General features: G+C 36.8%; 1 protein-coding gene and 1 long non-coding RNA gene across 5 annotated transcripts in view; one reads left to right on the top strand and one right to left on the bottom strand.

Moving 5' to 3' along the window:
* Positions 1-26865, top strand: part of LOC116177158 — a 160900-nt gene that overhangs the window by 118750 nt on the left and 15285 nt on the right. The gene's annotated exons all lie outside the window — the stretch shown is intronic.
* LOC116177157 (GATA-binding factor C) overlaps positions 1-26865 on the bottom strand; it is a 65664-nt gene that overhangs the window by 30067 nt on the left and 8732 nt on the right. The window contains exons 3-4 of one of the 3 annotated variants that reach the window (XM_031496039.1): positions 23783-24319; positions 14087-14232 (exon numbers count right to left, since the gene is read on the bottom strand). In XM_031496039.1, coding sequence (XP_031351899.1) covers positions 14087-14232; positions 23783-24319 — 683 coding nt within the window. The remainder of the gene's footprint in view (positions 1-14086; positions 14233-23782; positions 24320-26865) is intronic. The other 2 variants (XM_031496040.1, XM_031496041.1) reach the window with 2 other exon arrangements.

Below are 26865 nucleotides of genomic sequence, written 5' to 3'. Positions count from 1 at the left end.
GGAGAGAGATTTATTCGAATAGTGTATTTCGAATTTTCGGGGGGGGAGGGGGGGGGTGGGGGGGGGGGGGGGGGGGGGGGGGGGGGGGGGGGGGGGGGGGGGGGGGGGGGGGGGGGGGGAGCTACCCACGCTACTAAGTAAGCTCAATCCCAATGTGCGAAAAAGTTGTATTTTACTTTCACGCCTATTCAAAGCGATGTCAATTTGTATGAGTGGCTACACTTGTCACAAATTCATCTCGAGTGTAGAACTATAGGCGTTGTAAATTTATACAGGGTGGCGCAACGAAAACGAAACAGACTGAATAATTGAAAACACAAAAATAGGTTGATTTTGCTTGGAAGTTGGATGTCTTTTACTTAAAAATATACATCCCTGACGTCAGTTACCTAATCAGGGTTTTCACTCCTTCAACAATTAGAATTTGAACATTTGGTCGACTGACATATTGGAAAGGGGTTTTAATTTCCTTAACGCCTATGGGTTTAGTTTTCAAATTTGAGCGAGTCATTTGAAGGATACAGGATGTAAATTATTGAAGGGGTGGCAACCCTGCTTAAGGGATTGACGCCAAAGGTGTAAAGTTGTAAGTAAAAGATGTCTCCCTTCCAACCTAAATCTACTTGTTTTTGAGTTTTTTTTTCAAAAAAACAATTTCCTTACGAGTTATTCAGTCTGTTTCGTTTTTGTTGTGCCATCCTGTATAAAAGGAACCAGAATAGATGCTTTCTTTTTTAAAACATGTTCCTGGAATATTGCTGACTACCATCTACCGATACCAAATTTTGTGAGATATTTACTGGTGCGTATTTATTGCATTGAATGCAAATGCAACTTTGCGATTATTAAAGACAAATGGGTTCTGAATTTTTTTAAAGCAGTTTTTGGTGCAGAATAAGCTCGCGTGGTTAGTTTTCATATAAGATTGTCTAGGGATGGCCACAGAAATTTTTTCAAAGGGGAGAGAGCAAAGGTTCATAAAATGAAACAACCAAAAAACTGTTTCACATATCAAATTATACAGAGTATAACAATGAAGTAGATAGGTGTGTCAAAAAGATTGAGTGGTAGGTAGACAAAACCGCAACAAGAACTTATTATGAATAAACTGAAGGTTCACCCTTTCAAGACATTTCGTATCTGCTGGGATTTTCGACACGAAAATTCTAAGGAAAATGTCCATCTTGCTATGTGTTAAAGTTGCTAAAAAAAATTAAGAAATGACATAATTTGATTTCGCTCCCAATTATCTCTTGACATAGTTACTTGTTACACCCTGTACATTTCCACTTGTCAACGAGTAGAAAGTTTGTGTTTTTTTTGCAAATCAATTTTTCAAATGTACGATCGCATTACTATATCGCTAAGGGGTAGTGTCATAGTATGCCCCCCCCCCACCCGCATAATAAAATAACCACATAGGTATATGTCAATATTGATAGAACTGCCGTTCCGATCCCACCGTCCCCTGAGATATCTGTAGATTTCTTGATTTTAAGTCATTAAAAATGCAATGTTTGGGCACGGCTAGAAGCATCCTTCTTTCTATCGTCCTTTTACAGGCTTACCAATTTTTGGGTAAACAGTGAAAAAAACACCCCTAGATATCTATGTAGGGAAGCATCTTTTAATAGAAAAATGTTTCTTTTCTTATTACACAAGTCGAATCTGGCCACAAGGTGAATCCGCAGATCATGAGTCCATTCGGATTTGTGAATCAATCAGTGGAGGAATTTAAAGGCAGTATATAGGTCCCTCAAATTAATCAAGTAATATCAGCCCATTTGTGAAACCGCTCTTTCAATACAAAAATCCGATTTCGAAAAAATCAGGTCTAGAACAATTTCCACCAAAATTTATCCGAGTTGTGTTGTAGGTAGTGAAACGTCCTTAATTGTTATTTGCTGAAGCTATTAAGAAAGGGCATTCAAACAAAGAGCAACGTAAAAGTGTGAAGTAGCACTTCATAGGACAAGAGAGATTAGAGGGATAGGTATAAAATAGCTATATATGTATAAAGTTAGGACGATTCAGACAATATTTACGTAGCATGTGTCTCATTTTCATGCCTGATAGAGTTGTAATGCAAACGACGCCATGTTTATAACATGGCGCGTATATATAAGCGTGAAAAGTCAATATCACCGTTGCTAGGAACGGGGTTGGAAAGTCCTGCCCCTCAAGCTTTGAATGCGCATGGACATAATATTCACGAGATTTAAAGTTTAAATATTTTTTCTGTTTTATTAACACACCCCCAAAGCTCTAGAAATTGGGGTAACAGGTTGTAAGCGTCCTCAAGTCAGGTGGTGACTAAATTCAAATTTGTTGACGATAGTGCAGACACGAACCCGTAACACAATAAACAATCGATAATCCTTGATTAATTTAAACGAGAACAAAAATGTCTACCACCGAAACACAAGGGGATGCTAGTAACCGAAATTATGTTCCCTGCACCCAGTAGGTAGGTTATACAATTAATTACTAGGATACGAATTTGCATAACATTGCGTATAGCTCAAGTCAAATCTATTCAATGATAATTTCCTTCGTCATATAACGGACAAATCAAGTTAGATGTACAACTTGCATTGTAATTGCACTTTCCATACGAGAAAAGGGAACACGGCGCGATTTTGCGACCAAAATAGTTTCACTGCTTCGGGGAAGAAAAAAACCTAGCCGCGTGTTTGTTTACCGAAGAAAGCTACACTAAATGCTAGAATAAGCAGGCTGAAATAATTTATGCTAATGTATGTGCTCGACATATTATCTTTGTCGGCAGAGTTGAAGCTCGGAGGTAAGGTTAACGTAACGTTACTTATATACAAATTTTATACCTCATCGCCGCAATATTTCTCGATTTTTAAGCTAAACTTCATGTTACCAATGTTGCCATGATGCGATTTATCTAAATCAAGAAATTAAGAAATTCGGCCTGCAATGGGCGTTAGCTTATTTCCATTTATAACGAACCTATTTACGAGTAAATTTAGCACTTACAACGTTATTCGGACCGTCCATTTTTGATCAAAACTGAAGACTGTTGCTTAACAAATTTACATATAAAATTGTAGCTATTACGGTATTCTGGGCTTTTTCAACGTTTACTATGAATTTCTGAGTGAGATTTAAAAACAAATTCAATGAAAATGGGTTCTTCATCAATGTTTTTTGTTTTTTCTTATGAGAATCGTGCCGGTTCGATATAGGCGAATCCTTAGTGATTTTCTTACTTACTTAAATTTTTGATCAATGTCCGTTGTGATTTTGCTGCTATAAGTCTTATAGCAAAATTGAATAGATAATAATACATTCAACTATATTTCCTCAGAATGCTCTCTAATTTCTCCTGCACATTTCCTACACTTCCCCAACTGGTATCACCTGCCAAAGGCAAATTTCACTCCCGGAAATTAATATTATAGAAGTTATTTTAAAAGGGTTTCCGCGTGTAAAAATATACACCGATATATTTCAGAAGCAACGTAATTCGTCTAAAAAAACTCACCCCTAGGTAATAACATTTCCCGCAAAAAATACATCCAATGAATTTTCTAGTTAATTCGTCCCGGAAAATGAGGTGCACTGGTTTCTCTAGCTCATTCTTAATTTTCTGTTGTTTCTTAAGAACTCCCCCCGTTTCCTCAAGTTTTCTGTACATTTCCCGAAAATTTCTTCATCTCTCACATTTCCACTTATACTTTTCTCCAAACCCCTTACTCACATTTTTTACGCATTTCTCAACGACTAACTCGTAGTACCCTGTGCAAGGGATTATAGGGGTATATAGGGATATAAAATTCTGAACATTGCCGCTTAATGTTTCCAAAATGCCATCCTTCAAATTCCCTCAAAATGTGTTTTCTAAGTATAACTACTCCAATTTTTCCCATTTTTCCACATAAATATACATTTATTTATTTAGATGTGTGTCCACGAGTATTTCTGTTGTAACTTGAACGTAATACCATTTTTCCCCTAAATACGAAATTTCGCATTTCCCACGCCTTCGAAAATAACGATAAGAAAATTTGTCCCCTGGAGCGTTCACTCCTAGGAAAATTCATTGCAGGTTAATTCGCCCCAGGGAAATTCGTTAACTAGAACTCGCGCCAACACTGTTTGCCCTTAAGAAAACTACCCTATAGCTCTAAGGGCGGCCTTACACGAGTCGCATTTTGTAGTCAAGGCAACCACAAGCCGACTTCACCGCCCTGTCGATCCCACAACATTTTTGTGGTTCACTTGCGGTCAGATGAACCGCAATTGCAGTTAAGGCCGATAAATGTATCCGTATCCGTCTAAAGGGAAATTCTCTAGTTTTTATACAAAGCAAACAATATCTCCTTTTATTCTGCAAAATATTCCCCTGCAGTCCGCACTCTCTAATTTGATATATTTCTCACGCACTCAGTCCTTCCTTCGTAACTTCCATGCAAGGGACATAATGTGAATATTGTCTATACCGTGATCAACCCTTAAAGATTTCAATCCAAGGCAAGGTTTCAAGAGTAAGTTTACATTAGAGGCTAATTTCTCCTACTGTCTCGTGAAATTGGCCACTGTGGAAACTACTCCAACGTAAATTAGTTCGAGAAAAGTCTATCTCACTGAGGATCACGATCCTGTGGAGATGGACCTTTTCAGAAATGGTAAATTCGACCCCCTTTTCCGAAAAAGTATCACAAGTGTCTTAAATTGCGGGGGTTGTAACTTTTGGGGTGCGCCAAATATTTTTGTTTCTTTGGCCGATTATGTTTATATGATCTACTCGTATAAGCAACCCCGAAACTTCCCTCTAAAAATAAATTTCATTCTCGCTTTAAACTTACTTAGTTTTCTACTGTATTCACATATACATGCATGGCAATCCTCGACGGCGAGGGTTGTAACTTTTGGGGTGCGCCAAATATTTCTATTTCTTTGATCGATTATGTTTAAGTGATCTATAAGCAACCCTAAAACTACCCTATAAAAATAAATTTCATTCTCATTTTAAACTTGCGTAATTTTTTAAGACATTTACATTTATAGCAATGTTAAATTTCGGGGGTTGTAACTTTTGTGGTGCACAAAATATTTTTGTTTCTTTGACCGATTGTGTTTAAATGATCTATAAACAACCCTAAAACTACCCTCTAAAAATAAATTTAATTCTCGTTTTAAACTTACTTAATTTTGTACTGTATTCACATATACATACATAGCAATCCTCGACGGCGAGGGTTGTAACTTTTGGGGTGCGCCAAATATTTCTATTTCTTTGATCGATTATGTTTAAGTGATCTATAAGCAACCCTAAAACTACCCTATAAAAATAAATTTCATTCTCATTTTAAACTTACGTAATTTTTTAAGACATTTACATTTACATTTATAGCAATGTTAAATTTCGGGGGTTGTAACTTTTGTGGTGCGCAAAATATTTTTGTTTCTTTGACCGATTGTGTTTAAATGATCTGTAAGCAACCCCAAAACTACCCCCTAAAAATAAATTTCATTCTCGCTTTAAACTTACGTAATTTTTTAAGACATTTACATTTACATTTATAGCAATGTTAAATTTCGGGGGTTGTAACTTTTGTGGTGCGCAAAATATTTTTGTTTCTTTGGCCGATTGTGTTTAAATGATCTGTAAGCAACCCCAAAACTACCCCCTAAAAATAAATTTCATTCTCGCTTTAAACTTACGTAATTTTTTAAGACATTTACATTTACATTTATAGCAATGTTAAATTTCGGGGGTTGTAACTTTTGTGGTGCGCAAAATATTTTTGTTTCTTTGACCGATTGTGTTTAAATGATCTGTAAGCAACCCCAAAACTACCCCCTAAAAATAAATTTCATTCTCGCTTTAAACTTACTTAATTTTCTACTGTATTCACATAAACATACATGGCAATCCTCGACGGCGAGGGTTGAAACTTTTGGGGTGCCCCAAATATTTTTGTTTCCTAGATCGATTATGTTTAAATGATCTATAAACAACCCTAAAACTACCCTCTAAAAATAAATTTCATTCTCGCTTTAAACTTAGTAATTTTTTAAGAAATTCACACTTACATTTATAGCAATCTTAAATTGCGGGGGTGGTAACTTTTATTATTTATTTATTGTAACTCTTGTTAGAGAACGTAGTACCGGGGGCTCTGGAATACTCCCAAGCAAATACACCCCCCTCCTCCCCCCAGCATACAAAGATTCAATTAATCTTTCTCGAGTACTATCGGACAATACAGGAAAACTTGTCGTATTTTTTTGCTGGCGGGTATTTCTAGGGGAATGGAACACTTTTCTGGGAAAGAAAATTTGACTTCCTTTTCCGAAAAGTATCGTGAGTGTCTTTAAGGCTACACGGTCTGGTCGGAGAAGGTGGTACCGGAGTGTATGATAGGTATGGAATACTGCCCAGAAAATACTGAAGATTCTATTAACTATTCTCGAGTACTACCACGATAGTAGTAGGGGAAATTATTGAGTCCTCTTTTGCTGGGGTGTGTTTCGGAGTGGGTGGGTGGTCGAAATTTCCCCCGTGATTAATTATGCCGTGATAATTACAAGCATACGTGGCAGTTATATTAAGGTAGCGATTCCTATGTTTTTTAACCGCTTTGAGTTTTGTTGAAGTAGAGTTTAATGTAACTCTCTTTTTGTAATTATTGTAAAGTAAATTTATTTATTTATAATTAATTAATAGTAGATTTATAACACTCCTTAAATGGATTGATTTATCACTAACTCTCGTATAACATGTAAGTTTTTCACATAGGAGCGCAAACTTCACTAATAATTACTTCGGCATTCATGTTAGGAATTCCATTAAAAATACGCTTCAATTTACTTATAAAGGAAAGTTTCTGGAAAAACTCGAAGAGTCTAGAAAGCGTAGGTACCATATTTAAAAAAAAATGCATTGCATCCGCTTTCATTCCTTATCGCCGGAAAATATTGATCACCAAAATATTGCCTTTTGTTCGCCCTAACGTGTTATATAGTTTTGTAGAAAAGCAGTATTAAAATCTAAAACCCTTTGATAAAACGTTTTTGGTGCACCACGTGTTTTATAAGTAGAGGATGGGCTCCACTTACCTCCTTAAGATAATACCAGATATACTTTTTCTTATTATATTGGCAGTATAAATAATTTCAATCGATTCTTATGGTTGTGTCATTAGCTATACATTTAACGGGTGATTAATTTATTGTCAGTGAAAGTTAATAACATTGAAATGGTCCCGAGCCAAATTTTACTTAATTAGTGAACGAAATACGATTTAATGCGTGTGGAGACAATCATTTTACACAGTTCGTACACCCCTATTTATAAAATCCCCTCGTGCAACTCCCCGAACGGTAATTTCTTTATAGAATTAAGGGCTATAGTAATCGCAATAAATCGTAACACTAAAAAGTGTCATAAAGATTCGCGAGATATAATAATGTAAAGAAATAATAATTAAAATACAACGGTTTTAGATAATAACACTCGAGTGCAATGATGCTATTCAAAATTCATAAATGACTCCCGTTCAATTTTCCTAATGAAATTGGTGCATTACTATTCATTTTGTAATTTGTCGATCTTGATTGCATAAATTACAAAATTTTACCAACCTGTAATGATAGCGGCAACTTTTTCATAAAAAATCAGGAAAACTGACAAGATTAAATTAAAAGTTGCGATGTTATCTATCGAAGTACCTACTTAAAAAAATTTGTCAGTATCATACCTTGAACTTAACCTGGGACCACGATAAGTGAAGTTAGCGATTAGATTATCGACGCTGTGAAATCGAAAGTTGAAGCGAATGTGAAAAATCTAAAATTAGAAACACAATGGCACCAATTCAGGTGCTTGGCGAAGTTGTAGTAACCCGAAGCGGAACTATGATTAATAGCAATCCTACTGTGTGCTATCTTTAAAATCTCGGTCCACGTTACCTACATGGTCCTTCTGTGCAGGCCATGAAAAACCGGAATGCGCGCGACTATTGCAGAGCATTTTTTTCTAGTAAAATTATTAATTATAAGCCACCGACAGGTGTGCGCCATCCAATTCTTTAAAAACGAAGAAAATACGTGTGCGTATGGGGTATTATTGATTGCTGCTGTTAGTAGGTAGTACAAGTCATCATCAAAATGTGACATGTGTCTAATGTTATCGAATACAAATTCCGCCCCTAATGAATTATTTAGGCCACAATGTTCTTTCTTCCCTAACTTGAAAGTGTATAAAGTTATAGGAGACAGGTGTCGAATATTATGCAAATACAAAGGGTACCATCTTATTATCGGTTTAAATATTTAATACATAAGTAGCACCTTTCAATTTGGAATTATTGATGTGCGTTGCGCCAATATTAGCGCCTGTGGTGTTTTAATGTAAGGTATTTTGGTGTAAATCGGCCCTTTTTAAGTCGTCGGCGTCACTATCAAACTTAATAATATGCAATAATAAGCATACTGTCGTATGGTATAGATAGGTACAATTGATCGAAATACAGAGTGCCAAAAATTCTCGGTTTATTTTAATGTGTACTATTTCTCTAAATCGGTCCTTTCGGGTATCCCAAAAACGCCATCCTAATCATTATAATTCCCACCAAAAGCTTTAAGCAAAAAAGATTTATTGCTTCGGTCTTTGTTTGGACAAGAGCAATATCTCAGTTATGTGTTATTTATGATGAAACAGTAGGAATTTGCTTTTGGATTTATTTTCAAGTGCCATATCAGTACAGAGTGGTCGGTATGGAATCAATCCTTAGCGTTCTTATGTACTGTAGCGAATATTCCAAAAATATCGGTAGACATCGAGGCGCCATGAATGATTCGTCATCGGCGATAAAGAGCGAAGGCGGATGTGCAATTTTCCCGGGAAATATGACATGTTTGTTTGAGAACATTCTAAAATACTCGGGAGCGTTTGGAAACGTTTGAGAACTTTCCAGAAAGAGCTATATAAGAAAATCGAGTTGCGTTTCAGTCAGTTCTAATTTCAACAACGACGTAATAAATATGCAGGAAACCGCAGAAAAGTTTTACAAAAATTCTACGTAACTACGATCTACTGTTAATAGGTACATTCAGCCCATCGTTTCTCCTCCTGTTCCATACTATCCAAAATAGAATCATTGGTTCAAAAGGAGACGCTGCTACGATTTTGAGATCATTATCTGAGGCAAATTTGCGACCTCTGTTTAAAAAAAAGAAGTCGCATAGTACTAAATCTGAGCTGTAGCGTAGATGCAGTAATTCTCTGTCCTGTTCTTTTCTTGTTCATTTTGCTATGTATTAATCGCTCTCGCACTGTTTCCTCGACCTTTGCGTACGCTATATTACCCCCTTTCGAATGACAGAGTCGCAAAGTCGTACGACTTTTTTCACTTGTCTTTCGATTCTTGTGGTCTTGATAACTGGTATCGTTTTCTGTGTTACTTATTGTTGATTTGAGGTGCTGAATTATGTTTGATTCGTCGGTTGCTATCAACGTTGAGATGGCGACTTCATTTATTGTTTTTTGTACGGTGATGAGTTTGCTGTTCCTTCTCTTGACTTCGTAGGGAGGTAGTCGTACGTGCCTTTTTTTGATCGGCTAGGGACAGTTTTTTTTAAACAAATGCAAAGGGTTTCCATCGTCCGTCCTTGTATGGTTGGGTGCTTCGAACGCGAAATCTGATGCATCGGTTGTGACGGCTCGTGGGGTCCAGGTCCACAAGTTGCGTTGCGTTGGCTAGTTGGGCCTTGCATTCCTCGAAGGCTCCTTGTGCGCCTTTTGTCCAGTGAACGGTGTGATTCCCATTCGGTTTTCCTTTCCTTTCTTTATTGATTGAAATATTTATACGGGGTGTTACATTTTTAAGGCCTAAAGGAGAGAAATTTACAAATATTCTAGTTAATATGAAGTATGAAAAACTGCAATTTTGACGTAAAGTTCAATTTGTAACAAACAAATAAATTGTACAGTTTGCTTGTTTTCGATGTTTTTCTGGGATATTTTGAAAACTAAAAGAGCCAGACTGATGCAGTTTGCACTTCTAGGAGGTGCTTTTCAAAGCTGCTAGTTGGCGATCTCAATTTTCACGTATGACCTGCGCGAACGTGACAACAGCGCAAAAGTCCAAAAATGCAATAAAAAGTTTTTGTTTTATAACTTAGTAAATTTGAAAAAAGTAGAAAGAATAGTTTCATAGTGAGGGAGTATTTTTATATCTTCCATAGCCTGCTTAGTTTTTAAAATACAGCACTAGTTTGTTTTTTGAAATAAAATGTATATTTTTTTGCACAAATAAATTTTCATTAAGAAAAAGTCATAGTTATCAATGTTTGATAAGAAAAAAATTGACAAATAGGAAAAACCGTTCTTGAGTTCTGAAAATGTGGATTAAATACAAGTACGCAGTAGAATATATAGTTCATATTTCAGGAGATGCTCAAAATAACAGTATTTTAATAGAATTTGCTCATTTATCTCAAATCTGGCTGACAGCTATGTCTGGTTTACTTAGACTTTAGATTGATTTATATTGATTACAGAGTCTAACTTGTAACATACTGATGATAACTATGTATTTTCCAAATTAGAAAAAAATAAAGAATTTATTGGTGCAAAAAATGTAAAATATTATACAGGGTGACAATTTGAAAACTTACCACCCCCCATATCTTAGTAAATAAACGAGATATTTAAAAAAATCAAAATCCGTTTCGGTAATTCGGAGGGGGAATCACAATGACATAGTTGGCGACGCACCCCCTCCAACCCCCTGCGCCCCAGCCACCCCAACTTTTAAATCTTAAATAGTGACCCCCCCATGTGTGATACGTCGTTGGAAAGCTCTGAAAAAATGCTTTCCAACCATACCAAATAGCATTACATTTAGGTTAGTAATTATCGTGCAAATCAAAAAATAAACATGGAAAATCGTATTTAACTTGAACTTCCAAAGCCGACTCGACAGCAACTCATTTTTGATCGCCAGTTATAATCTATTCTCAAACTCTTGTCGAACCTTTTCAAATGTTGGTTTTGCAATATTTCGACATTCTTGAATTATTCTCTGTCTTAGTTCGTCTATGTTCGCCGGTTGCGTTTTAAATACGACAGATTTCAAATGTATCATATTAGTTTATTTTTTGATTTGCACGATAATTACTAACCTAAATGTAATGCTATTTGGTATGGTTGGAAAGCATTTTTTCAGAGCTTTCCAACGACGTATCACACATGGGGGGTCACTATTTAAGATTTAAAAGTTGGGGTGGCTGGGGCGCAGGGGGTTGGAGGGGGTGCGTCGCCAACTATGTCATTGTGATTCCCCCTCCGAATTACCGAAACGGATTTTGATTTTTTTAAATATCTCGTTTATTTACTAAGATATGGGGGGTGGTAAGTTTTCAAATTGTCACCCTGTATACTCGATTTGAAGAAAACAAACTTTGGTGCTGTATTTTACAAACTAAGCAAGCTATGGAAAATATTTAATATGCCCCCTTACTAAGAAACTATATTCTGTCTACTTCTTTGATATTCCCACAAATAACTAAGTTGTAAAGCAAACAATTTTTATTGTATTTTTGGACTTTTGCGCTGTTGCCACGTTCGCGCAAGTTATACGTCAAATATTGTTGATGAATTGCTCCATTTTTAATTAGTGTGTTGCTAAAGTAACGTAGTTGCATTTCACTAATTTTAACTTAGTGAAATACAACTACGTTACGTTACGTCAAAATTAACATCGTCAATCTAGGCAGCTTCGGAAAAGTATAAACCGCATCATTCTCTTTCAGTTCTCAGAATATCCCAGAAAAACATCTCAAACAAGCAATTTGGAACACCCTTTACACTGTGTCCCACGATGCGAACGTCTATCAATCCTTATTGATAGTTCCTTACATGTATATGTCAGAGAACATAATTAAATAAGTAAATATCATGCGAATCTCGAAAACCATAGGAGATACGAAGATAGTCAAATTAGTGAAACGTATATTGATGTATAGAAACCCAGAATATTCCGATTACTTCCGAGGACGTGCTAGAAAAACCGAAAATTACCGATTTTGTTTTTAATATTTTCTGATGTTCTTGGAACAGGTACGAAAAACTAAAAAAATACTTTCTCATTGCCATTATTTGAGCTCTACAAGACAGCGTGGAGAGATTTTCAACATAACGTTTCGTTTCGGAGAAATTATCATCCACTATATTTTTTTTATGGCTCGTAAAAAAGTGCATATTGTACTGAGTAGGATTTTTCATTAGGAGTACAACGATGACTGCACACAAAAAAAAAACAAACGTTGGAAATTGTTGGTTTCAACAGGATGGTGCACTTGCGCATTTTCCAGAAAATGTACTACCATTACATTAATCTAATCAGCATTGTTTGCATGAATCTGTCTATTTTTCCATGAATTTCTCTCCAATTGCTTCAGAGAGCCATACAAAATGAGTGCACCGTCTTTTTCAGCTTTTTTTTATCTTCGATTTTCATATTTTCACATCCTATTTTATTACCTATATGCGCAAAAAGAAAATTTTGTGGATTAATCTAAAGAACTGTACAAAAAAATCCAATAAACACATTTGGGAAAAGTTAGGACGTCTACCTAAAAAAAGCGTTAAATTCAACTATTGCCGGCTGTTGTCCAAAACTATGGTATGATATGTATAGGTATGTTCGTCACACACTAGGAAATGATACTATGCCAAAATATCTATGTGCTAACCTGTGCCAAAAAAGTATTCTCACGATAAACTTTAAATTAGGTATATAATTTATAAGTAATAAAGCTATACACGAAATTTAACAAAGGTTTGATATACCGGGTGAATATTCCAAAACCAAACATAGGGAATTAACATGGGAAAAAAATGTTGTAGATCGTTGCTCCCCATGTTAACTTCAACAATCGAAAGAAGATTTTTTCTCATCTAATGATATACGAATTAGTTCATTTTCAGGTGTACCTATTTCTTGTTTTTTTCAAAAATTCAGCAATAAATCTACTTATAAAAATCATGTTAAGCCATGACTCAATTGACAATTTTGTAACGAATTGAAAAAGCTTTTGACACAGACGGAATGGGACGAAACTTTTACGGCTTAGTAAACCGTCAAAATTTGCTCAAAAGGTGTTCAAATTGTTAAATTAGCTTGCAATTTTTATTTTTGTAATCCTAAATTTTCATTTTTGATCACAGTGCTTGGTATCCAAAGAATCGCAGCTGCGTTTGCCTGAAGTGACATTTTTCTTGACATCTCAATCTCTTCCAAGCACTGGTATAGTGCTCTGAAGTGTTTTGTGTGTATTTCGTTCCTCTCTGACGCTATGTCAAAATTTAATCGGCTGACACTAAGCATTATACTTGGTATTAAATGTAATGTGGTTGGTAGTAGGGCAAAATTTACTGAAATGGCAAATGCTAATTTTAACTGATTTAATTTGGGGGATTCCTATACTTCTCAGTTTCATCCGCGAGATTTTATAAGAGTCCCCGTGATAATAAAGTACGCCTCCCATCCAGAACATTGCAAAAATTTTGCTATAAACAATCCGTATAGGTGTATCGTCAAAAAAAATATAATTCGCTTCTTGGTACAACTACTAATTTCAGACGCGGTGCAGTAAGTCCTGGTTTGCGCCCCCCGGAAGTGTATACGATGTATTGTTATTTTTCAATCCATTTCTTTTAATTCCATTGTACGCGAGGCGTTATCGTCAATCTGCGATGATTATCGTTCATATTTTAAAGCATAATAGGTACACGGTAAAAAGTAGGTTCACGGCGAAGCAGCGTTTCGTTATCTTTACATCTCATGAACTGAAAATATGTTTTCAAAATAAACCAAGAGCGAACGTCTTTGAATGAGACCGTTTATAACCTAATGAGATTTGGACGATTACTCCTGCACACTCGACGAACACATCTCATTTGTTACCCGAGTTTAGTGACACAGAATGAATTATGTCCTGGGAGTTGCGACCGCTTCCCAGGAACGAATAATTCAGAAAGACATTTTGAGACTTATCAAATTACCGTCCGTGATTAATGCGATGAAAAAAACGAGAGACTTACCAGTCTTCTTTTTGGTTTGATGAGGGGTCTGTTCTGTCCGTTCATCTTGTAGTATAATCCGCAAGCGTTGCATAGATAATGCCCCGTGCCGTCGCGTCGCCAAAGTGGCGTACTCGTCGCACCGCAATTGACACACTCTCGCCCCTCTGTTAAAATACATAATAAATTAGTCAATTATTCGGCGGAATTATCATAGATTTAGATTAACATGCATCGTGCTTCTTGTTAAGCCTAATCAACAAGTATATTACAAAGCTTGGCTTTTTTCCGACTAAAACGAGTTAATTCATTTTGGGCTTAGATCTCTGCCCAGTTCCAAAAATGAATTAACTATTAGAGCTGATTCTATCTTGATCTTTTTCAATATACATTCCGATTGCTATCATCGAAAAGCTGGCATTCAAAGCATATATCCTTGTATTTATAGAACACATTTTGTAAACGACAACATGCAACATACAAATTTCACACACAAGAAAAAAAACATGCAACAGAGCTCACGTTTGTCCGCGGTATTCAGAGACGCGTGGCTGAAATTTTACTTCTTCAATATCGACCGCAAAAGCTAAATTAATAAACCGACGATGCTCACATATTGCAAACAACCGACCGCCTTAAACGGAGATGTAACTAAATCGATTTAGTATTAAGTTAATCCGGGCCCTTCTCTCATTCTCTTATTCAAAACAATCCCCCAGGCAAAACAAACCTCTAAGTAACAGGAACCGATCAATTTTACACAACATTGGGTCGGCACATAATATTTAAAGTAGAAAATTAGGGTGAACCCCAAACAGAATGTTATTTTCTTATAAAACTCGCTCACGCCACTAAAATTATCGAACATTAATATTTTCAGCGCAAAACGGTATCGACGACCTTTTAAAAAAAGATAAATCGCCAATTGTGTACAACCACTGAAACGAAAATATGTCAAGGGAACCACTTATAGTACATAATACCAACCACTTTACTTTACAAAATCCACGCAATTCGAAATTTACTTTATCCTTTTATTATTTTCCTGCGGTCCACAATGAACTAGATATGTATACAGTTGAGGTATGCTAAGAGGATTAATAGGACAATGACTGCAGGTATTGGAAATATATTAGCTACTTATTGATGACATGCGAAACTTTCTGTGGAACACCTGGAATTTAGATACCGCAACCGCAACAATCGAGGGTAACGTGTATGAAATCTGATTATCCCGGCCAATTTACAAATAAAGGTTGAAATGTCGGATATTGATCGTTTCTTATCGATTTAACCGACTAAATGTATACGTAAAGTATAATTCAACCCCCAAATGTCTCATTGAGGGAATGGGATTAATATTAACGCATTTTTCAAAATGTCCCAAAAGAAAGTGAGGTGTTACCGTTTAACATTGCTAAGGGCTACCGCCTGCTTGTTCTTTAGGTTAATTCCGTACTTTAGGTGTGAAATTGTTGTATTGCGACATTGTAGGGTGCGTAAAAATTCCGGCTCCTTCGAAAAAAACAGCCCTAATAATAGTGGTGGCGGTAAGTCGAGTTCAAAATTGAGCTTGGTCAGACCGCGAGTCAATCAACTGGTATCAATTCACTCCTAATTGTTTGTGCTTTCTCTAGTGCCCTTTCTGTATGTACTCCGTCTGTATATCCGTCCGTTTCCCATATTCTTGTGCTAAAAAATCGACAACTCTCACCCCCTAAAGTTCTTTTGAGCCCACTTTCCCAACTGCGTGCCTGCTCTCTATATCAGTTACAGCTATCAGGATCCCGGGCCTATCATCGGTACATGGTATCTAAATAAACTTTAATAATTAATTTACACTATTTGCAATGGGGAAATAAATGGTGCTTCCAAATTCTTCTGGATCCAAAACCGATCTGGACAGGCAAGATACCGGTGAAATTTCTCCTGGGATCCTTCTCTCTGGGATCTACCTCAGAAACGTTCTTCAAAATTTATTTATCACTGGCGGTCCCGGCGAACTTCGTACCGCCTTTGGAAAATCCCGTTTTTTCCCGTACCCACATTCTAAATGTAAAGTCTCTTTTTGACTGTAAATCATAAAATCGCGGCGAACGTCGTATATATGGGTAAATGACATTGTCTAACATTTGCATATAATACCAGTACAATGTGCACATTTTAAATCCTTTCTTTGAAGTTAAGATGTATTGCAGCAATATCACACTGTGCACATTTTAAAACCTTTGAAGACTTGTGCCTTAAGAGATACCATTTCAGAATATGTTGAAGATTTGTTGCAAAATTGCAATGTGCACATTTTAAATCTTTTAAAGTATTGAGTCACAAAAATTCCAACACGTGCGTTTTTTATTTAATTGAGCTTTAATTTCGTTTGTAAAAACTGTTTGCTTGGTTCTATCGCTGTTTTTTTCGTACGGAAATATTACACCCAGAGACATAATGTGCTATAGTAATAAATGAAATCTGGTCTTTTGGCATTTTTAGGTTCTGGAAAGCGTTTATCAATTGAACATGTATCTGATTTTCATGGCAAGACTCCAAACAAAGGCTTATAAAAGAACAGACACTTCACAGAACCTGCAGATGCAAATGACATATTAACAGCTCTTAATGTTAAGCGTTCTTGTTCATTAAGTCGCTTAAAAATTATTAGATTTGTAAGCGATGCGTAAGGGCTTTTAGAATCCCTTGAATTACTAGAAAAAATATAAGTTGAGACAATACCACATATCTCTTAAAGGGTCTCAAAGTTCTTAAAGATTATTAGAAACCTTAAACTCTTAAAAAGACTCACAAAATCTCTTAAAGGCTGAGCTCTTAAAGGTTTTAAAGGCGCTCAGAAACCCTCAAAGGCTCTTTGATACTGATGAAGTTCCAATCCTTTCAAACTTTTAAAAGGTCTTAAGGACTTATGAAACCTCAGCTCAAATCTTAAACACTCTTAAATACTTTTACGCACTAAAAATTCACCAAAGACTGTAAAGCATTTAAAAGATTCTTCAAAAAGTCCGGCTTCCAAACACTCTTACAAATTTTATTATATGCTCTCTCTTAGAGAATAGTATGAACGAATTTAAAGGCTTCCAATGAACTCTAAAACACTTTTAAATGTTCCCAAACTTTAAGGGGTGATAAGGGAATCGTTTAAAAGCACGATTGAATCATTTTGGAAATTCCAAATGACACGTTTTTAATTTGCGCTATTACAGTCATTTTTTTCTGTCCGACTGTCTGTCCGGGGCGTATGTACTCTTACATTTATATGGGTAGATAAAATTACGATTGTACCGTACTCAAACGTGATCGGTAAGTTACCGTCGACACGGTACTTCCTTAATAGTGCTCATATTTATGTTTTACATACGACGTTATTTTCCAATGTCTCCCATGGTTTCATGGATCCTCATGACCGTTCGGAAGAAGTGGCTTGAGGGACGCGAAGTTCAACTGCTCTCTTCACCTTTTGGATTGTTTTTCTCTAATGGTAGTCCTTTACTCTTATATCATCGCTCTAATTGAGAAATCTCTTTTTTTTGGGTTCTTTTAATATTACGTTCTTTTATTCGATAGTTTTGGATTTCTGCGTTACGCCCTTAGCACCCTCACCTGTTATTTTCTTCCTTCCCCATTTCAACCTTTCTTGTAAATGGAGATTCAATTGTTGTTTCCCGAAAACCGAAGATTTGATTATCTTTTCCCGAATACCATCACGGGAGTGATATGGATAATAGGAAAACAATTATCAAGTACTTTGCAAAGTATTTTTAAGGAGGTATTTTATACCCTCCCCCTCAAATGTTTAGTGGTTTCAAGAAAAAAACTATCGAAAGTATCCTTAATCCACGTTTATGAACTCAAAACCTTCCCCATAAAATTCAATTTATTCAAAACATGTTTCGGCTAACAAACCATCATCAGGCCAATTTCGGCTAACATCCGTAGCCGAAACCGGTCACTTATTTTTCAACATCAAATGTATTAAATAAATTGAATTTTATGGTGAAGGTTTTGAGTTCTTGAACGTGGATTATTATTGCACCCCATTTCGAGTTATAGAAAGAGAAAATGGATACCCAACGAAAGTATCCTTTCCTGAAATGTATCATGGATGTCTTTAAAAGTAAGAAAATCGGGGTCGGAGGGGGGAGATGTGAGGGGTATTCCCTACTCCCCAGTAAATGAAAATGATCGCTCCGCGAATAATACCACGGGTGTACATCTTTACCAGAGCACTAAGCACCGAGCACTTTTATGTTATGACAGAGCTTGGAATTCCCAAGTAACTGAAAATATAAAGCAATTTAAAGTGCTTGAAGCCCTTAAAAGTGCTTGCAGACATTCATTAAAAAGGCCTGAAGCCAAGTAATTGAAAATTTAAAGCACCTAGAACGTGCTTAGTCATTTGGAGTGCTTGAAACATTTTCAAATTACTGGCAACACCTTAAAAACACGCTAGAATCATCAGTAGTTTCACATCTTAATTATACTGGAGGAAATAATAGTCTTTGGGCCCAAATTTGCGTTCAAAACAATTAAGTGACCGTCCATAATACAATGTCGCAATTTAATAATGAATGGCTACCTTTATATGTACATTTTGGTTCTTGCACCATATTTTATACACAATATACCGTTTTCCATATATTTTGAATTTGGGAGGTCGTAATTGGCTCATAGTCATACCTTCTTCTGCGAAGTTTTAAATAATCAATTCTGCACAGTCGTTTTGTACAAGAATCTTAAATTACTTTGCCGTAACAAACGAGAAAGAGCAAGGATTCTACAGTCAAACAAATGTCTTTCTTTCAAGTTAAAAAAGTAGAGTATCTATATACCATAGGACTAAAGTGCGAGCTAATCCCTGGAGAAACTTCGTTTCGAGCGAGATGGGCACAAATCTTGGCAGAATAGGTCGGATGGGATGAGTAAATTTGTGCGAAACTCGCCTTCGGCTTGCTCGGCGCTACCCTTTGTTTGAAAGCCCAATAACAAATTTATTTTAATGCTTAACGATCCAAGGGAAATTTTGGCACAAATTTACTCACCCCTTGGCCCTCAACCTTGCCTAGGTTTGTACCAAACAGACCATCGGTTCGCTAGGTAATATATATTGGTTGTCGATGATGTGAAATTAACTTTATTTTCTTTATTTTTTCTCGTATAATCGATTACTGTTTTTGACCAATTTCCAAAAATTAAACATTATCAACATTTACAAAAATACAGTGTTACTGAAGTCGTTTTTGGATTTTTTTTTGTTTTTATGTTCTTCAATAGGGACCATTTTTTATTTCATCAAAGGTGTAGATAAAAATTTAAAAAAATGGCGCCAAATAGAAGTCGAAGTCAAAAGTGGGAAATGCAGACTGCGGACTAGTCACTAATGAAGCACAAAACATGTCACGCCAGAGTGGGGGTAAGGTTTTCTAGATTGGTCCCCTATTTTACGCGAAGAGTTTCGCTATGAAAGTGCTTGTAACTCTTTAAAAGTGCCCGAAGCTCTTTGTTAAGTGCTTGCTTAAAGCCCTTGGAAAGTGCTTGAAGCTCTTTAGAAGTTCTCGCAATTTTACGAAAGTGCTTCAAGCACTTCTATAGAGCTTGAAGCCCCAAGCACTTTTTAGTTCAAGCACTTTTCCCTAAATTTGAAAAGCAATTGAAGTACAGTGCTCTGAATAGGTACTAATTGAAGACCTTTTCCAAGTCATTTTCTTCACTGCTCTGATATTTAGGTAATAGTTTTACCCTGTGTGCCCATCGTGCGCTCTAAGTTACTGGCGAAATGTTTGCCCTTTTGCCATTATCCAAATGGTGGGCTCCCAATTGTGCTAACAATCGCAAAATTTAAGCTCAATGAGAGCCATCAAATGAAACATTACTCCGAAAAATGTGGTGTTATTGACATCTCTCTACTTTAGGCGACGTTATAAATTATGGTGCTTACAGAAACGGAACGACTTATGCTAATAATGGAGAAGAAGTAAATTTAATTTACATAAAGCGCATTTCAATCAAGAATTTAATTTTCGCTACCAGTTTCATCACTATTTTCCAAGCGGGATTCTTTTTTGTTAATCTTTGAATTGCATTTAGTTAATGTAACTACTAATTTTTGCACCCAAACTTTCCAACGTATTTGCTTCGCCCAAAGAGAGCTTTTGGTATGGGTGGTCTTACAAATTCGTCTAATGGGCCAAGTTCGATTACAAATGTCATTAAAAGCCCTTCTTAGCATTTCGAAGTGATTAACATAGTTTCGACAGTCATTTAAACGAGCAGCTACACATGTCAATTAATGAGCGTTTTCTCGAAAATCACCACGTATGACTTATACGCCGCCTTTAAAAGTTGAATGTAACAAAAACGGACCCCTTGATTGAAAAGTGCTTTGCTTTGTACCTACTGTACACTGTTGCTATGCGGGTAAAACAATGTAAAGAGCAGAAACATCGTTAATTAAGATCACGCCACCCCTTTCTCGTTGTTTCCCACACGTACAGCGTTAGTGACGATCAGAATTCTTAAACAAAAGCGATTTTTTTTGTATCGCGTAGGTATTTATTGCATGCGCTCCTTCGCCTTTGTTTTAATTAGTGCTTACCACGCATCGATATGCACCAATGGGAACGATCCGAAATGTCGGTGCGTGAAGTGAGGAAAATTGGTCTTTTTGAGTATACCTACAAAAAGTGTGTGCATGTGTGGCACACCAAAAATAATCACACCGCGTGTAAAAAAAAGCTTGCTCGCGAAATAATGGAACAGAAAGTCACACTACATAGATACAACTCTTTTTTTGTGAGCGCAGATGCCCCATAGAAAAGAGGCCGTTTGCTTTGGTGCACCGCCTGACAGATCCAACTGTCTTCCATTTCGTCCCATTTATTGAGAAACCTTAGAAGTGTGTTAATAGGACGAGGGTTAAAAACGTCTTTATTGGACGAATATTGAAAGCAAAAAATTCCCCTTATTTGCTGGTTTTGTCCGTCTGTCTGTGCTAGGGTAATAGAGAAAAAGCTAACAGTAAAAAATATCATTGAAATGTTTGTATACTGGGGAGTATTCCATAAGTCCAGAAACACTCCTCAGCAAATAAAAGGAAAACTCGATAAACTCCTTTCTAGCACTTTCGTAGTAATATTCCACAAAAGATAATCGGATCTTCGTATACTCGGGGGTATTCCATACGCCCCAGAGCTACGTTCTCTCTCAAACGTTCACTCTTCAAGACTATCGTCATTTTTAAAAGAAGAACCTAATTCCGGGATTCTGGTATATTCCGCCCCCCCCCCCCTCCCGCCTCAGTACATAAAGATGCGAATACTACCAGGGGCGGACTGGCCCGGGGGGGCGGGTGGCGATTGCCACCTGGCCTGTACGTCATAATGGCCCGTTGGAAATTTATAAGTATGTGCTGTATTTAGTTTCTTGCACTATTAATAAGTTATTAACACGTTTCTCTAATTGGGGTTGATGTTAGGTTGTTAAAAAATTAAAAAATTCTGTTTTAATTGAAGTGAATTTATCATTTTTTGGCGTAGCATGAAAGTGCTGAAATACAATGATAGGCGACGCGCCTCGTTTGGATTGTATATTTTGTTACTTTTAATTATCAGCTGCAATTTAAAAAAAAACTGTATTGTAATTGATTTCCGAAAAAGGAGTACCTTAAAATGAAGCAAAAAATGTTTTTGCAATTCCACCTGGCCCGCCCCTGACTAGAAACCAATTTCGAAAGAAAATTCAAAGGGCAGTAACTTTTGAACTAGAAGCCCAATCTTGGAACTGTTGGAAATTATGGATTCTACAGGCCACATTCTATAAGAAAATTTTTTTCCGGGTCGATATGAGACAATTTTTTTTCGGGACTCAAAAAAAGGCAGTGTATAACCTTCCTTTTTTACCAAAAATCGACTGCACCCAAATTTCTCGGGAAAACACTTTTTCTTATTAATTTTGGTGCGTAGGATCTAAAACAATTCGTACTTTTTCGATCGGACTTCTCAATCAAAAGTTATGGACTAGAAACCAATTTCGAAAGAAAATTCAAAGGGCTGTAACTTTTGAACTAGAAGCCCAATCTTGGAACTGTTTGAAATTATGGATTCTACAGGCCACATTCTATAAGAAAATTTTTTTTGCGAGTCGATCTGAGACAATTTTTTCTTGGGGGCTCAAAAAAAGGCAGTTATAATTGAAGTGAGTTTCCTTGAGGGTTATTTTAGGGTCAATTTTTTTTTAATGAAATTTTTGCAACTCGAAGTTCTGTGCAGAAATGCGAAATTTCGGATTTAGGAGAAAATTGTATTACGTTTAAGTTGGCGAATCGTGGAAACTCGCCTTTTAAATAACTTCTATGCACCTGAAGAGAAAATGGACAAAATCGGAGGAGATTGAGAGGAAACATATTTTTTGGGGGAATAAAAGGGAATTCTGGGAGTATGCCGTTCTAGAGGAACGGAAAAAATTTAAGGAAAAAAAGTGCTACTCTTCCCCCTACTGACTCCGTCATTTAAGATAATGGCAGGAATTTTGGGAAAATTAAGTAGCAATCTAAAATGGTTCGTAATAATCCCCGAAGGAGATAATTACGAAAAAATTGTTAAGCGAGGAAATCATTGAGAAATGACAAAAGTTTTGGGTGTGAAAAAATTTTCGTCAACATCCTGGAGTAGGGCGGCGAATTTTCTTTGAGTGACAGCGAGGAAAATTTGCGTGAGGCTCTAACGGTCAGCTTTTTTTTGGAGACAGTTCGGAAAAAGTTGTTGATTTTAATTAATATTAATAATTTCTAGGGGTTAAACCGCCCTTGCATGTGAAATCAGTCAGGAAAGTGTAGGAAATGTAAGGAAATAGTTTAAATTAGTGGATATTCCAGGGAAATATAAGAAACTAAATTTTAGAAGAATCGGAACCAGAGGAAATTTTAGGAAAACCACACCTAAAGGCAATTCTATATTGAAAACTAAGGAGTATTCTTTCATTTGTCGGGAGTATAAGAAAACGGTGAAAATTGTCGGGAAATTTTAGAAGCATAAGAGAAAAGTTAGGATGATCTCGATTCTCGGAAAATGTTGGCACATTTTGTGAAACCTGGAATCCATATTTCCTTTGAAAATACTGAGCGGGTTTTAATCCGAATGCTGTAGAGGAACCCGAGATTCCCCCAATTCATTGGGAGAATATTCCGGAGGAGAGTCTGCTAAACGAGGATTCCGTATTTAACGTGGAGCAAATTTTGAAGAAATGAATTGAATTTCTTCTGAGAGCGAGTTTTTTCGTGAGGCTGGGTTTTCGTAAGGGCGGAAGAAGAGTTAGCCCAGGCGAGTTCTTCTTCGCGAATTAATTTACAATGAATTTTCCGGGGGTGAATGCAATTCCATGGGTGAATATTCCGCGGGCGAATGTACCGGAAGGGGGGGGGGGCGAGTTTTCTTTGGGAGTATTGCGAGTCTTCAGGAGAGAACTCAGAGGATGCTATTTCGGTTAATTTGAAAAGCCCTTTTCTGGCATTCGCGTAGATCGTTCGTACCAAAACACCCGAACATAATACACACCCATAATTTGAACGATTTCGACCCCATCATGTTGTTAGTAGCGGTAAATATGTAGTGTGAGTAAAAATTGTTAGTAAAAGCAAACGTAGGTCAACCAATAGCCCATGTGATAAACAAAAAAGCGTATAAACAAAAAAAAGAACGTTTACGATCTTACCGGCGCTGGTTCTCGATTTGTTGCGAGGTTTGTTGGGCGATTGCGCGTTCTGCGACACCAAACTCTGCTTAGTCTGGGGCGAGTACGCGGCCCCGTGAATACCGTGGCCATACGCAGCACCGTACGAGCTTTCAAAGTTACCATTAAACATGCCGGAGGAGGCCCCTTCATATTCACTACCTTCGCGTTGTTTGTTTGAAACAGTCGACGGTTTCACGTCCAGAGCGCAGCTTTGCTGATTATCATGCATGAAGGCACCCATCGCTACCGCTACAGCACTTTGGTACTCCGAACCGCCCGACGTTGGTACAACCGAATCGGGCGTACTGTCCTTGGGCGGCGTGGGTGGAAACGAGAAGAGGTTAGGCGGCTGAGCGTGACCCGACGACGGCGATTGAGATTTACTGTCGGGGTCCGCGCCGCCGAAAGGAACCCAGGGACCCGAATGTGTCAACGGTTTGGCACCGTCGGATAACCATGGGTGAAGAGGCGCGTGGAAGTGCGGTCGACATACTTGGCTCGATGACATTCTTGATGCTGGAAAAAGTAGTGAAAATTAGTTCCGTAGAATAAGCGCTTTTGTTAAATTTTTGTGTATAGGCATATGATGGGGTGAGGTACATAAACGTGTATGTATTTAGGGAGGTGTTCGAAGCTAACCCCTCACCTGGCGACGGCCATGTTATAGTAAGTCACCACAATGGCCGCGCGGGTTTATTATCTCGCGATCCCATCGTAGATAACATCTCAGGCAAACAGGGATTCTAACGGATTTCCGCAGATGGTCACCAGAAGGGTGTATGTAGATGCTATAACTATCGGATAGACTAATATGCTTAAAATTTTAAAAGCGTTCCGCTTCCGTTACACGCATCGATTTTCTCACGCAAATTCCCATTTTTTTTTAGTTTGTTATAATACGAATCGGCAACGTCGCAGATGGGGAATAATCGATTAGTTAACACGTGCCCGAATGGCTTTACAAGCGGAATCGTTGTAAACATATGTTGTAAATCATACAGCACACTTACTAAAAACAGCGGCACTCTTGTATGCTAAACAGACATGAACGATTTGAGACGTTTTACAACGACTTAAAGGATAATATGTCTAGACTTTAATTTAATGAAACTAATTTGGAACAGAGTAAAACTAAAGCATCGCACAAACATTGATCAGTAGGTATTCAGTTAATAAAGTCACGATTACCATGGTATCAATCCCCAACTCTCCTCACGGAAAATTAGAATCCGCTCAGGAGCTCTGCGCCCGAGAATTTTCGTCAGGAAAATTCTAGCCCGATTCCGAAAACCGCGCCCTCGAGGGACCCATTGTTTTTTTTATCAAGAAATGAAGAAACTCGCTCCAAAGAAAACCAAATCATTTTCGAAAAGTGGAGAGTTTCTTGATAGTTCAGCCCTTATACTTGTAAGTTCGACAGTTTTAGACGAATTTCAGTAAAATTTCTGTTTATTTATCTACTTGAAACAGTGACATAGCACCTAATCTTTTGGGAAATCAGTACCTAACTCTAATCTAATTGCACATGCAATAGTTTTATAGTGAAAATGAGAAATCGCTCTAAAAATTCCGATCCGTAAATACACAATTTTTTGCGAGTTCCTTGCATGCAAAATAGATCCACAGTTGTAAATATGTTTGAAAAGTAGTTTTTCAGATTTTCTTTAAATAATTTTATAATCATATAAAAGGCACGAAAGACGACTAGCATCTCCAGTCGAAAACTACATACAATTGTTCTACTTACAATCGTCGAATATTTTTTAAATTTTTTGGGTAGACCTGTTGAAATTTTCTCTTTCTCAATTTTGTTTAATTCCTACCTTCCTTGTTGTTCTATCATCCAGTTGCTATGACGTCCATGAAGATTTCTTTTTGGAAATTTTTTTCTACAAAAAACCTTACTACATTTTTGCTCTAAAATAATTTGGGGAGCCAATAATCGCATGTTATGAATTTTACATTAAAATCCCTAAGATGCGTTACCCAAGTCACCAACCTGTATACACGGAGTCCATTTTTCCAGGGGATCTTGCTTATCTTAAGAGATAGAAATTTGATTAAATGAGGGCAAAGAAGAGTGCTTTGGAAAAACAAAACCTAAGAACAAAACGTTCTTTTGTTGTGAACAAAAGGTTGAGTTATTTCAAGTAGTGCCATTTACGTTTGTGCTAGTTTTATTGCGAAAATATTATTTATTCTAATTTGAATTATAATTTTCTTGCAAAACGAAGGTTCAATTCTATTCAGATGAAAATAGAATTTTCTCAACACAACTAGTTCCCTGCTAACGCTCCCACCAGACAGATGGATCAAACTGTCAAACTTTTGTTCACGATAAAAGAACGTTTTGTTTTTCCAAAGCACTCTTCCCAAAAAATTAAAAAGTGTCTGAATAATGTGTTAATTAGAAATATCTAGTACGATTAGTTTACCATGAAAAAAGAAGGTCATCAGAAATTTTCGTTTGTTTGCGATATTTTCAAAACTACTAGATATTTTAAATTTCAATTTCAGATTATTATTCAGCACGAAAATTTGCAACTTTGTCCCCATTTAACCAACTCTCTATCTCTTCAGGTAAGCGAGATCCCCATAGTGGCACTCGAAAAATGGACACCGTGTATGTGCACATTTTGAACCGAAAACCTTATTGAAAATTACCTATTTGTTTATGTGAAAAAACCCCAATTATCTTTTAATTTCCTTTTTGGATTTTTACACTGAAAACCGCAAGTGAACACGTGAATGGTTCCTCGAATAACGAGTGGCTGTAATTTAGTGCTTGCAGGTTATTTAGTTGAGTATTGTCTTTCTCTTGTAAAATCATATTGAAAAATTACTACCTACTTTGTATTTTTACACAATTTGTCACGACGGCATACTCGAAAGGAAGTTAATTTTCAATTCTGCAAAAGGTTGGCAATTAAGTCGCTTTTCGAGGGCCAATATCCCCAAAGGGAACCTCCGTATGAGAATACTTTATAGATTCGAATATTATTCGTACGCGAATCTTCCGTTAGATGAATATCCTGGACGGGCGAAATTACCGGGAGGCGAGT

The sequence above is a fragment of the Photinus pyralis genome, unplaced genomic scaffold (assembly GCF_008802855.1).
Source record: "Photinus pyralis isolate 1611_PpyrPB1 unplaced genomic scaffold, Ppyr1.3 Ppyr1.4_LG7, whole genome shotgun sequence".
NCBI classification, from domain to species: Eukaryota; Metazoa; Arthropoda; class Insecta; order Coleoptera; family Lampyridae; genus Photinus; species Photinus pyralis.
The sequence above is the reverse complement of the archived record's forward strand: the minus strand, read 5'-3'. Positions and strand labels throughout refer to the sequence as shown.